The 13,143-nt window shown below is 36.2% G+C and overlaps 1 protein-coding gene across 1 annotated transcript in view; it reads left to right on the plus strand.

The window, feature by feature from the left end:
* LOC127434908 (chemokine-like protein TAFA-5) overlaps positions 1-13,143 on the plus strand; it is a 300,288-nt gene that overhangs the window by 148,053 nt on the left and 139,092 nt on the right. The window contains exon 2 of the mRNA XM_051687974.1: positions 3,746-3,895. Within this exon, the coding sequence (XP_051543934.1) occupies positions 3,746-3,895 (150 nt within the window). The remainder of the gene's footprint in view (positions 1-3,745; positions 3,896-13,143) is intronic.

Consider the following 13,143-nt stretch of genomic DNA (forward strand, 5'->3'; position numbering starts at 1 on the left):
TATCTGATGGTGTCACATTAAGCATTATTAGTTCAAAAGACTTATATCCTGTCCTCTGAGTAACACCAAAAACTTCACTGTAAATTGTAGCAACACCTCCTCCTCGACCCTTCAGACGAGGCTCATGTTTATAACAATAACCTGGGGGAGTAGAGTCATTTAAACTAATATATTCATCCGGTTTAAGCCAGGTTTCAGTCAAACAGAGAGCATCCAGCGGTTGAGCGGTTGTCACGGCCCCTAACCACATCCTCCACAGTTTTAGCATTAAATACGTTGAGTTAATATGCATTATTAATAAAAAAATTTATACCCTTTCTTATATGCTGAAATTAGAACTTTCTTGACCCCTGACTTATAAAAAAAATAATAAAAGACTTATTTTATATGTTAAAATATATTTATTTTTATCTTTTCGATTATTTGTATCCTTTATTTATGTATACATTTTGGTTGGTTTATATGTATTTTTCATTCTTCCTTCACCTGTACTTGTCTTTATGACTCAGTGAGTGTATTCATATATTGTTTGATCTTATTGAACATTTATATACAACAAATCCACAGTTTTAGCACCATTTGTGGACTTTTCGGATGGTCCTTTACCCATCATAGGCACATTTTCCAATTTATATCAATGTTAAATTAGCGATCTGGAACGATTTCACCGTGACGCCATCTGGCCAGCTTAAATACGGGACAAATCGCATCCCGTATTGATTCGATACGGGACGCATAATTTTATCTGTAAATATGTTTGTAGACTACAGCTCAGCATTCAACACCATAGTGCCCTCCAAGCTTAATGTGAAACTCCGGGCTTAAACAACTCACTGTGCAGCTGGATCCTGGACTTCCTGTCAGGCAGAGTACAGTGTATTTTTTATTGTATACAGTCTTCTTATTTTGTGCATACTGTTTAATGTATATTATTAGGTGTATATTGTGTTGTGTAACAAGATGTGTAAACTGTGTTATGTGTAGATCAGATGTTTATTGCAATTGTCATACTGCTATGTTTCTTGGAATCGCACCCAAGACTTTCACCCACTGTTGCACTTGTGTATATGGTTGAGTGACAATAAAGGGATTTGATTTGACAACTATTGCACTCTCAATTGCCCTAAGTGTCAAAAGCTTGATATATATATATATATATATATATATATATATATATATATATATATATATATATATATATATATATTATTATTATTATTATTATTATTATTATTTATTTTTTTATTTTATTTTTTTATATTGCCTTAGTTTTTCTTTACTGTTGGCCCCAGACACAGAGACTACAAGAGTGCAAATTGAATGAAATCCCAGATGCAGTTTATTGTGCTATTCCAATCCCAATCAATAATTACCAGAAGAAAAAAGTGGTACGCAGTACGTGACTTTTAATTATAAAGAAGCCCGAAATACACACGGGACTCTTATTTTGAAATGGCTGCGATACCAGTTTTGAGCTCACTGACGGCTGATTCGCTGAGAAAGTGAATCTGATTTAAACTGCTAACCTTCAAACCCTCAGTTCTTTTCGGGTGATTCTTGAAAAAGATCCGGTTCAAAAGAGTCATTTGTTCACGACTCTCTCGCTAGGTTTGTTGTTGCGTGCGGTACAGCGTGCTCGTCACAAACAGAACAGGTGAAAAGCGGCGTAAAACACGCTGGTTGTGCGCGTTCTAAAAATGTATTCAATAACTCACAAGATGATATCTGACGAAACCGCATATGAACACACACATGATGCTGACTGATGCTTTTAAAGTTGTGTTGCTCATTTGCATTCATTTACATGAATTATATGCAGAAAATACAACAGTTTTGTCTTCGGTGTTTATATATAGAATATATAATTTTTGACATGCAAACTAAGGTTATGTCACAGTTTGTGGTGGTGAAGATGAAGAAGGGGAGGCGATGGATCTATTTGCTGGCTTTAATGAAGATATGAAGGAGATACAGAACAACATGGAGTACCATAAACTAAATAAACAAACTATATCACAAGCTTTACACAGACAAGAACTGACAAACAATGAACAAAACTCAAGGGTATATATACACAAAGGAACTAATGAGGGGATGGAAGACAGGTGAGGATGATGAGGAACAGCTGGTAGTGATTGAGGGTAGTGCACTGTGGGAGATGTAGGAGGAAACTTCAAAATTGAGGGTAGTGCAATGTGGGAGATGTAGGAGGAAACTTCAAAATAAGAGTCCAAGTTAAACATGAGGGAGACAGAACGTGACAGTTAATAGTTAGCCTCTACGGTTCCTGTGGATAGTGACAGTAGCTAGGTGAACAGGTGTTTCACATCATAGCTACAGTATATGTTGTTATATGTGACTTATTTTAACCCAACAACACATTTTGAGTTTCTTGCACTAAATAAAAAGAGGAAGTCTCAAATGATATAATCATGTTTCCGTTGCTGAGATATAATAATTTAAATACTTTCATTTTTTCTTTAGTGCGTTAAACTCAAAATGTGTTTCTGGAACAAAGTGACTGAAAACGATGCTGCAGGTTGCATATTGTGTACTTCAGAATGAAATTAAATGCAAAGCTGTTTTAACCAATCAGCATTCAGGACCAAACTATTTGTTTTGTTCAAACTATTAAAACTAAGAGTTTTAAGTAGTGTAAGTAATTGCAAATAATTTTTGTCGCTTCACACTAAGAAAAGCAAATTTGGTAAAAATGTAGCTTAACGTTCCCCATGTTAAGGGATTACACTAATAATGAATGTACAAATGCATAATAAATCATTGATATGCAGTTATAACAACATGCATAAATAGGGTAACTTACATGCAATACATGCCAAAAAGTGAGACATTTTACCTCACATGTTATAAATGCTCAGTACCACTCAACAATTGTAACCAGGGAAAATGTATCTTGTATGAATAAGTATTGAAGTATAAATAAGTGTATTTATTAAGCATATATGACATGTAATTTAAAATGACTATTTGGCAAATATTGCATGAAAGTCAACATTTTTACCAATGTTGTGATAACTGCATGTAAACGATTTATAATGCATTTGTAAATTACTTATTAGTCATTAATGAACCTCTTTATAAAGCCTCAATTAAGGGAACATTTATGTAAAGTGTTACCCAAATTTTAATCTCAAAACACACTGACATAGAAAAGTAAGGTCAAAATTTCATATTAGTATGACATTGTTGTAGTTGCTGAGATGAGTCATTGGATATCCCCATGATAGGAAAGAAAAATCATGAATGAATATCTCAAATGATTTTCATAGACAACAATGAGATTAAATGGAGAGCAAATGCAGACTTCTTCTGAAATCTCCTGATTTTCAGACGTTTTTCCTGTCCTTTTCTGCATATCGCTGCCCCCTTCGGCATTTCGTGCCGCTGTTTTGTGGCCCATTCTGCATAACGCGGCGGGCCATTTCAGCTTATCGTGGCCCATAAAATGTCCCAGTTCTCCCTATGGCCAATTATTCTCATCCAATTCTTAGCAAATATTCTCATCCAATTCTTCCAAGACCAGATGATCTAAACTATGCTATCCACGTATGTCAACAATTGTCTAATTTCTTTGTGTTTTTATGTCTCCTAAAGTATTTAGCAGAATCATCACAACAAAATGAAACCTGAGTCTGTAAAAGTGCAACATCTGAGCAATTGACTGCTATCTTTCTCAGCATTCCTCTGATTGAACTCTTGTTCTGTGTTTGGTTGTGTCCTGCAGGTCAGTTGGCAGCAGGCACCTGTGAGATTGTCACTCTAGATAGAGACAGCACTCAGCCACGCAGGACAATCGCCAGACAGACAGCCCGCTGTGCATGTAAGAAAGGACAGATCGCTGGGACAACAAGAGCCAGGCCGGCCTGCGTAGATGGTAAGATCAGACTGGGAAAAGAAAATATAATATGCATATATAAATATACAAAAAGAACTGATACCGCATAATTTTATATTTCACTGACCTTTTACTACACACATATGTCTATCAAACCTCTAATGACTATTTATTTTTTGATTATAATTGCTACCAGATGTTTGTTCATATTTATTTTAATTAAACAAAAGATCCTTAATTATGTCGGTGTCAAATCTGTGACTAAATCTGTAAACATAGTGCTTAAATGATTCCCACCTCATGCATACACTTTGTTATATGTAAAGCCCTCTAACTGCAGATACATTTGTAACTTCTTGTTGCTATAGTGGCATCAATATTTTGTTAGTTTTTGTGTTAACTGTCCTAATATGCTTTAAGAAGAGGGGGACAAATCTTCACAATGTCTTTGCATTACAGTGTGAATGTGTCTACACATAAATAAGTACTGAGTAATATTGTTGAACAACATGTGATTATTACTGGTGGTGTTTATTAAGGCAAGCATCATGATTACTAATTCTTATACTGGGATAGGATTTGAACAAACCATTACCCCTAAGTTTTAAACTTCGGCACATAACTCACCCCACACGTTTGTGCTACAGACATGAATGATACTACAAATCATGTGGCTTGTTGAAGAGAGAGATGTGTATTATTGTTTTTCTAAGCAATCAGATTCATAATTTTTGGATAATAAAACCAGTAAAAAATTCCATAGACTTATATTAAAGGAGGGACACAAGCAATATCTAGAGACCAGAACATCATAGAGATGTTTTGATTGTGGATAGCTGTTTGGGCCAGTGAGCAGCATTTTCTTCAGAAAATATAAAAATCTACACTGTAAAAAGTGGTTATGTGCAATTTGAATCAACTTGACTTTAATTCTGACAAATTAATTTAACTCCTGATAATCATTAGTAAACCTTTATAAACATTTACAATGTACGAGTAGATTGGGACTTTAGATTGGGAACTGCAAATATATGAACAAATAATTAATAATTGAGTTGTAAAGATGTGTAAGGAGTAAAAGCATATACATCAACAAACTAGCAGTAAATGTGTGTTTTTTACAGATGTTGGTTATTTAGCTGGACATTAATACATAATTTGTACAAATGATTTCTGAAAACATTTGTAAATGTAAAAAAGTGCATGAGCTCATTTATAAATCATTGATGAAAAAGTTTAAAGATATTTGTAAACATTCTAAATGTACTTTAACATATGATCTGTTAATCATTTTGTAACATTTGTTAAATTTTTTATAGATGTTAAAAAGTGCAAAGCCATAAAAGAACAAAAGTTTAATAAGTTTAATAACATTTGTAAGCATTTGACATACATAGCATTAGATAATGCTTTACAGATTATTATTTTATATTAGTTAAATTCATTAGTAAACATTAACAAGCACATTATCTGAAAAAACATTAACTAATGATTTGTTAGGCATTAAATAATGTTTATTAATTATTTATTAATGCAAATTATTATAGAGTGTGACCAATAAGTTTACCCTTAAAATGTAAAAGTCCCTTGATACAGTACATAAATAGTCATATGTGATGCCATTTGAGAGTTTAGAATCTGAACTTTCCACAAAACTCAGTCGATTTTGCATTTGTGTTACATAAAATAACAAGACCTGAAAACCTCTGTGTCGCAAATGAATGCCACCTTGTGGCAATGATGTAAAAATATACATATTAATATAAAAGTGTAATTGCTCTTACATAGACAAGTCATATATCAAATAAAAAGCTCTCTTTCTAAGGAATGCCATTATGCAGCTTTTCAATGACACCTAGATTAAGCTTCTAGTACACTCAGAGGCTGGGATATTGAAGACTTTAAATGTATGTCTTTTTCCCCGTTTACTTGCTGAGAAATAATAAATGTATTAATTATTTTAGTTATCAGACATAGGAGAGAAAGCAACATTTTAATCTGAAGAGTGGTGTCATACAAATGGTTTTCCAATCCTATTCTTTTCTCTGAAGATTTTTCCCGTACAAGTCGTATTTAAGTGCATTCATAGGAAAAACAACTCTCTCTCTATTGTTTAAGCAGGAATTACATACTCTGTCTGGAATGTGCTTCTTGGGCAAGGTTTAGGTCCAGATAATATGAAACAGATGTGTAGAACTTATAAGCTGTCGTGCAAGTCTTATAGAAGTAAATGTGACCATATAAAGACAACATAATATAATGCTACGAAATTACTAAAAAAACTACAGTTTTCCCTCCACTGGAGATACAGCCATCAAGCTCCACCCATCTCCTCCAGGTGGCCACCTGTTATGAAGTGATAGGAGAGAGAAAATGATTGACCTAAATAAAGAAATAGACAAACAGGAAATGAGGAAAAGGAAACTCTGGAAGAGAACAAAAAAAAAAAAACAAAAGAAAACCCCATCCCTGTGATATGTCCCCATGTACTATATGTGTCATTTATGATTATGTGTAAGTTAATAAACCCTCAACAATCTAAGAAAAGATAAACTAATTAATCTTCACCAGTGTCTGGACAAGCATCAGTAGGCGGGTGTTAATTGTTTGTGAGGTTGTGTTTTGCATGCAGTGTATGGTATGTGAGGAACTCCTATTTTACCCTATACTGCCCTCCCTCTATCTTGTCAACATATTTGGAAATAACCAATTGGATAGATTTGTTACTTTTCTTTCCCTTCACACATATAAGTTTTATGATTAACAGAAGTACAAAAACAACAACCACCGTGAAAATGATCCATTCTGAACATGATAGATTCCCTTGAATTTGTGCCAATTTCCTCTCAGTCATCAAATTAACTATTCCATTTGCCATGATTACATGGCCCATTGCTTGAATTCCCTCTTCTTGGGCTGATTTAACACTTGCTTTAACTCTCTTAACCATCTCGAAAAGTTAATAATTTCTTCCACTAAATCATCATCCCACCCATATACTAAGTGATTTGTATCTTATGTTATTCAGATGATTTTTAAATGTATAATATTCTACTTCTTTCATCAACCATTTCCTTATTTGTGAGTAATTCTCATAGTAGATTGTACTTCTACACATTGCTGTACGCATTGTAGATTGTAACTGACACATTGCTGCACCATGTGAGCTCCGTCTATCAAAGTCTTGGTCTCCCTTGCTAACAAAATACCATGAGCGGGATTAGTAGTTGTAATTGGACATATTTTAGCTTTGTTTGTCTCTTCATCAGAAAGGTAAATATATTGTCTACTTTTTCCAGTTTCCAAATTTGTCCAAATTCATCTCACAGTATTCATTCTCATCTGTTGAATGACATAATATCCTTTGATCCTTTTCTCCACTATGATAGCACCCTTAGGATAAACACACCCTTGGGTTAGGGAATCCCACAGTATAAGCAAGTGAGTACTATTCATACAGAAGTTAATCTCCACATGAGTAGAAGTTATGAGGTTTTCCCACACAATCTCACATCTCTCTCTCGGAAACAGATTTGTTTCCATCTCTAATCAATGTCAATGGAAATTACCTCTAAAATGGAAGCAGAGGAAAATGATTAAACATCACTCCTTTGTTACCCAATTTCTAAATCAAATGAATGAACAGGTTTCAATCTCAGGCCATCAGCCATCATTATCTCTATGTTCATTCATAGACAGGGTTTAACTTGTGACCAGTGGTAACATCTATCTGTTCCTACACCCTTCCCCTTAAGGCAAACACTTGTGTTTGTTGTCAAGAGTATTTCATATGGTCCCTCCCACCTTGGTTCTAAGCCTTTCCTAGCAATGCTTTTGACCATAACAAAACTGACTACTTGGGGAATGTGTGGGGTGTTAGTAGTGATATGTTTCTCATCCCATTGCTGTTGAGCTTCTTGCATTTTCTTGTTGTTGTCTTTAGTGGTTTTGTCTAGCATTGTGAGATAGCGTTGCAACTTATCTTGGAACAAAGTGGAATCTCCTCCCGTTCCTGCTGGTGGTGGAGCATCAGGTGGCAAAACCATTGTCTTCCAGTCATCAGCTCGTATGGTGTCAGTCCTGTTACTCGATTTGTGGTAGCTCTTAGGTTCTACAAGTTAGCGGGTAGCAATTTGTGCCAACCTTGGCCTGTCTGCAGAATGGTTTTGGTGAGAGATGTTTTTAGTGATCTATTCATTCTTTCCACCATCCCTGAGCTTTGTGGGTGGTATGGAATGTGGAACTTCTGTTTGATCCCCATCAACTTCATGGCTTCCTTCATCAGCTTTCCATTGAGATGGGTTCCATTGTCTGGATCAATTTTATATGGGAGGCCCCAGTGGGGAAAGACTTCCGCTATTACTCGAGGCGCTGCTCCGGCAGTACAGACTCGTGTAGGAGATGCTTCCACCCATCTGGGTAAACGATCCAAAATAACCAGTATGTATTGGTACCCTCCACTGGGTGACAATGGTCCTGTGAATCCCTGTTGGTCTGGTGATTTGACAGCTGTCAGTGAATATAATCATGTTCAACAATTGAAGAATGTCCATGCCAATAAGGCTTCCTTGTGAATTTGACCCTACCCAAAAAGATGTCCATAAGACTTCATCTTCATGTATTTGCAGAGGAACTGGTATGCTCTTGTGAAATGTCAAGATGCCTCCTCCAACTCATTCAACTTCCATGGTTTCATTCATTGTGGGTAGATTCAGGTCAGTTGTTGAAATGGCAGCTCCAGTGTCTACCAATCATTCAACCTGATGGCCCCCCATTAATGCGGGAACAAAAAGGCAATTGTCTCTTGTCTTCCTCAGACTGGGGCCACTGATTCCTATTGTGGACGTATGATCTCAATGAGCTGACGAACTTCTGCCTCAGTCCACATCTTCTCTTGAGGGTATTGGCCATCGTTCTTGACAGCAAACTGTTTGACTGGTGGACCATTATCCTCGGTGGCTCCTGCTTTCACCCAACAATCCCTTCTGTAATGGCCGCGCTTCCCAGAGTTGCCACAGACCTTCAACTTTCTATCTATGTCCACATTGAATTGAACTGCTGCCACTCCCTTTCGATTTGGCTTGTTTCCTATTCCTTTATCTGATTTCAGAACCATCTCTACAAAGCCTGCCCATTGCATGATTTAGTCAGATGTTTCTCTTGGACTGACCCCCAGTGATAAGGCATGTTGGTATCTTGGGCCAAATCCATCCAAATATGTGTCAGTGAACTGTATATCCTCTCTGTAAGGCACTTTTTAGCACAAAGAGCCCATCCTTCATAGGCATTCCATTTATGTAGGGCATATTCATCTGGTGACTCACCATATTTTTGCTTAATGTCACTGTTGTGAAAGGAATCTTTAATCCAAAACAGTCTTTCGATTCCAGTTGTTTTGAAAGCAAATTCAACAACTTGTCATTTCTCTTCAACAGTCTCTTTGTCCTTCTTTTCATTTTGCAATTGTTCAGCTACAGCTCGAACTTCTGCCTTCTCTGCCTTGATCTCACATTGTAATTTGTCTCACAGTTCAGCAGATGCTGTCCAGTTTGTTTGTCTAAAATCACAGACAATCCATCTCTCCTGGTGTTCATCCTTAGATGCTGTGTCTTTCCATAAGACCATTTAATGTCAGCCAAGGCCCATAACCCCCTCTCTGTGTGCTTGATACAGTATTTCTGGCAGATGTCATCATGGCACTTCCTTATTCCCAGCCATTTGTCCAAATATTCATTCAGTTTGTCCAAATATTCATCTGATCAATGATCACATTTGGAGATTCAGTTCCATGTCTTTCTGTTATTGGCTTCCATCCTGAACAGTAACCATTAACCTGACCTCTCACCTTGTCTCACAGCTTAATCGCCTCCTTTTCTCCAGCAGTCAATTTCCTAGTTTAATTAAAATAGTTTAAGGTTCCACTGATCAGATCAACTTTAATTAGCCAGATTAACTTAAATTAATCTTAAATTTAGCTACGTCTGACATCTGCTAAATCTTGGCAAAACCAACTGGTATTAATTGATAACACAATTCTTTACAGCAGTTCTCAGACAATATGTCTCATTACTGACTATTATCAGGCAGACTTATTCAAAATGATCAAAAAAGTCTTACCTGATTGTTCTGAGACAGATGCCTGAAGACGCTGATCCTGTTCATGACGCCAAATTGAAGACTTTAAATGTATGTCTTTTTCCCCATTGTGAAGTCACTGAGCCAAACCAATTACTTGCCAATAAATAATAAATGTTGTAATTGGGGCCCGCGCACCAGAGGTGCAGGCCTCAAGTTGCTAAAGCCCTATTGTTTTTGGAATGTTTTTTCACAATAACTTTTTTATTTTTAACGCATTCACCCATTTATATGGCATTCATCATGCTTGAAAACTCAAGAAACTTGGCACACACATCAGACCTGCATAAAATCAAAAAGTTATGTAGTGTTTAGGCTTGGGTGTGGTCGAGGAGCTCTACAGCACCTCCAAACACAGGCAATGGTTGGGATGAAGTTGCTCAGATGTGCACAAGATTTGGTATGGTTACTGCTCTCATCATACAAGACAAAGTACACTTGGTTGTATTTGACTCCACCCAACAGGAAGTCAGCCATGTTGGATGGAATATGGGATTTTCACATTTTCCCATGGTGTTTTGAGGGGCTTATGATGGCTGAAAACATATGAAAGTTTACACATACATTTGTCTTAGGACATCTTTTGATTTGATATTGCAATTCAGCATAGATGTGCCTCATTGGTTCTACAGCGCCCCCTAGTTTGTAAATGCTTATTCAATTTTTCAAAACGATTGAAACTTGGCATACCCGTCAAAGTTTTGCAAGATTTTATCATTCTTATGTCATTTGTCCTGGGTGTGGCCAGTGGACTCCATTGCGCCCCCTAACATTTTGAATGAGTTTATCGCTGTGGTTGCCACAGAGTTTGACTGATATTCACAAGTTTTGGTGAGGACATTGTTCTCACCATGACAGACTTATCATGTCTGACATGGCTTGTATTAGCTCTGCCCAACGGGAAGTCGGCAATTTTGTTTTGTTTGTAAAATGCGTGCTCTGGAATTGAAACACTCCTCCTAGGGGATTTATTTGACAGGCACCAAACGTGGCCAACCTCATGCCAAGACATTGAAGATGCTAAATTGTGAACGGATTTTTGATATATCGAATGGTGTTGCCATGGCGAAGCGATACATTTATGGTGAAAAATGAGAAACAGGAAGTGCTCATATGTTCGGCGTGCACTGTGTGATTTAGATCAAAATTGAGATTTATATTTGGTATTGGGGGCTGATCACATGGATGTGACTATTGTGGGGCATGGTCATAGTGCCACCAACTGGCAGCAGGAAGTGTGGCACTTTTTACAGACTTTGGAATAGCACTCTCATTTTTACCTGAATTGCTTCAAACTTGTTTAAAATAATGTGAGGACAACACTGATGTGAAATTGGTAAGGATTTATTGATATCTTTTTTAATGTTGCCATGGCAACACATTGAATGTTATTATTCTTTTATATATTAGGTGTGTTTTGAGGCAATTGGAATGCTTGAATTTACATGACATTTGGCACACACATCAGAGTTGTTAACCATTAGAGCTGGGCAAAAGTTCACATGGGGGGTCGTGGGGGGGCTCTGTTTTGCCCCCTGTAAAATATGCATTTTTGGGATGCTCTGTAGCACACCTTTTTTTCAGCTACAGTCTCTAAACTCAGTACATATATAGATCTCATCAAGCCGGACAACATCACGCTGACAGTCTTAAGCTCTGCCCAACAGGAAGTCGGCCAGGAAGTAGGAATAACTTGGTCATGCTTGGTCTGATCAGCTTCAAATTGTGAATGATTACAATGGGCCATTCCTGATTACACCAACATGGCAATTACAAGGCAGATGCTGTATTCAGTTACACAGATTTATATGTTATAGAAACACGGTTATGTTTGTGAAAATGTACAATGAATTGCTTCATGTGTACTGAAATATACTGGCATATCTTGTGCAATGGTAGTATATTTAGATGTCATTTTCTTGTTCACATGATCAATCAATGTTCCATTTTCAGTGGTAGGTTCTTTGACACAGTGAACATAGCCTAGGTTTGCCATCAATTTAGACAATGTGTGTGTTTTTAATTCATCATGGTTCCAATCACCAATTAAAAAGATATTATCTGACATATTGTTTAATATATTGCAGAGTTTGGTAATATATCTTTGAAACAAAGATAAGCAATATTGTGGTGGCCTGTAAATAACAACTTTGATTATATCAAGTTTGTTGAGTTGACATATTATGCACTCTATGTTAATGTAGGGCTTTACTGGTTGTTTAGATCAGTGTTACTATCAGAAATAATTAATTATTTCTGTAGTTATTAATATTTAAATTAATTAATTGGATCTAACTCATTAAAACCTCACATGGGGCTCCAGTAAATGTAGTGTGCTATGTTTAGGAGCAAGTTTGGTTATTAGCAATAATAATTATCAAAGATAATTATTAATTATTAAAATCAATAGAACATTGATGAGAATCAATGTTAGCTTTTTAAAATCCTTTAAATCAACAATTATCAAAGATAATCGTTAATTGTTAACATCAATGAAACATTAATTAAAATTAACACTAGCTTATTGATCATTCAAATTCAATCATCAAAGATAATTATCAATGATCAAAAATCAATAGAATATTAATAAGGATTTACATTGACAGGGCACCACCCTGGAATTAGGGACTAATAACCAAATAGTAAAACAGTCTCAATTTTAGATTGTTTTCTTAGGAAAATCGACATCCGAAGAATATCGATTTTCCGAAAAAAAAAAACAGTGAATGACGGTTTGAATCTGAGCACTGACATCCCGTCAGCATGACACAGGCGTATGCAAAACAAACCAAAACACTTCTCTTTGTAATATAAACAAAGTTTATTTATGCAGTAATATCAATTAATAATTAATACAATGCAGTCAATAAACTTCTGACTTACAACTACAAACTAAACAGTGATATGATTAGATATGGAAATAAAATAATCCTATAACACATAAGGTGCATGTGTGTGACAGTGTGTGTTTGTGTGTCAGTGTGGTTATTACGAGAGAGAGAGAGAGAGAGAGAGAGAGAGAGAGGAGTGACAGCCCTAAAGCCGATTTCGCGATAGTGGGAGAGAAAGCAGCTCTCAGTTTATCACTCAGAGACGCAGTTTTACGAGTGGGGCTCGTAAAAGTCCCGCGTTATTTGACTCTTTAATGGATG

This window comes from Myxocyprinus asiaticus, chromosome 45 (assembly GCF_019703515.2).
Source record: "Myxocyprinus asiaticus isolate MX2 ecotype Aquarium Trade chromosome 45, UBuf_Myxa_2, whole genome shotgun sequence".
NCBI classification, from domain to species: Eukaryota; Metazoa; Chordata; class Actinopteri; order Cypriniformes; family Catostomidae; genus Myxocyprinus; species Myxocyprinus asiaticus.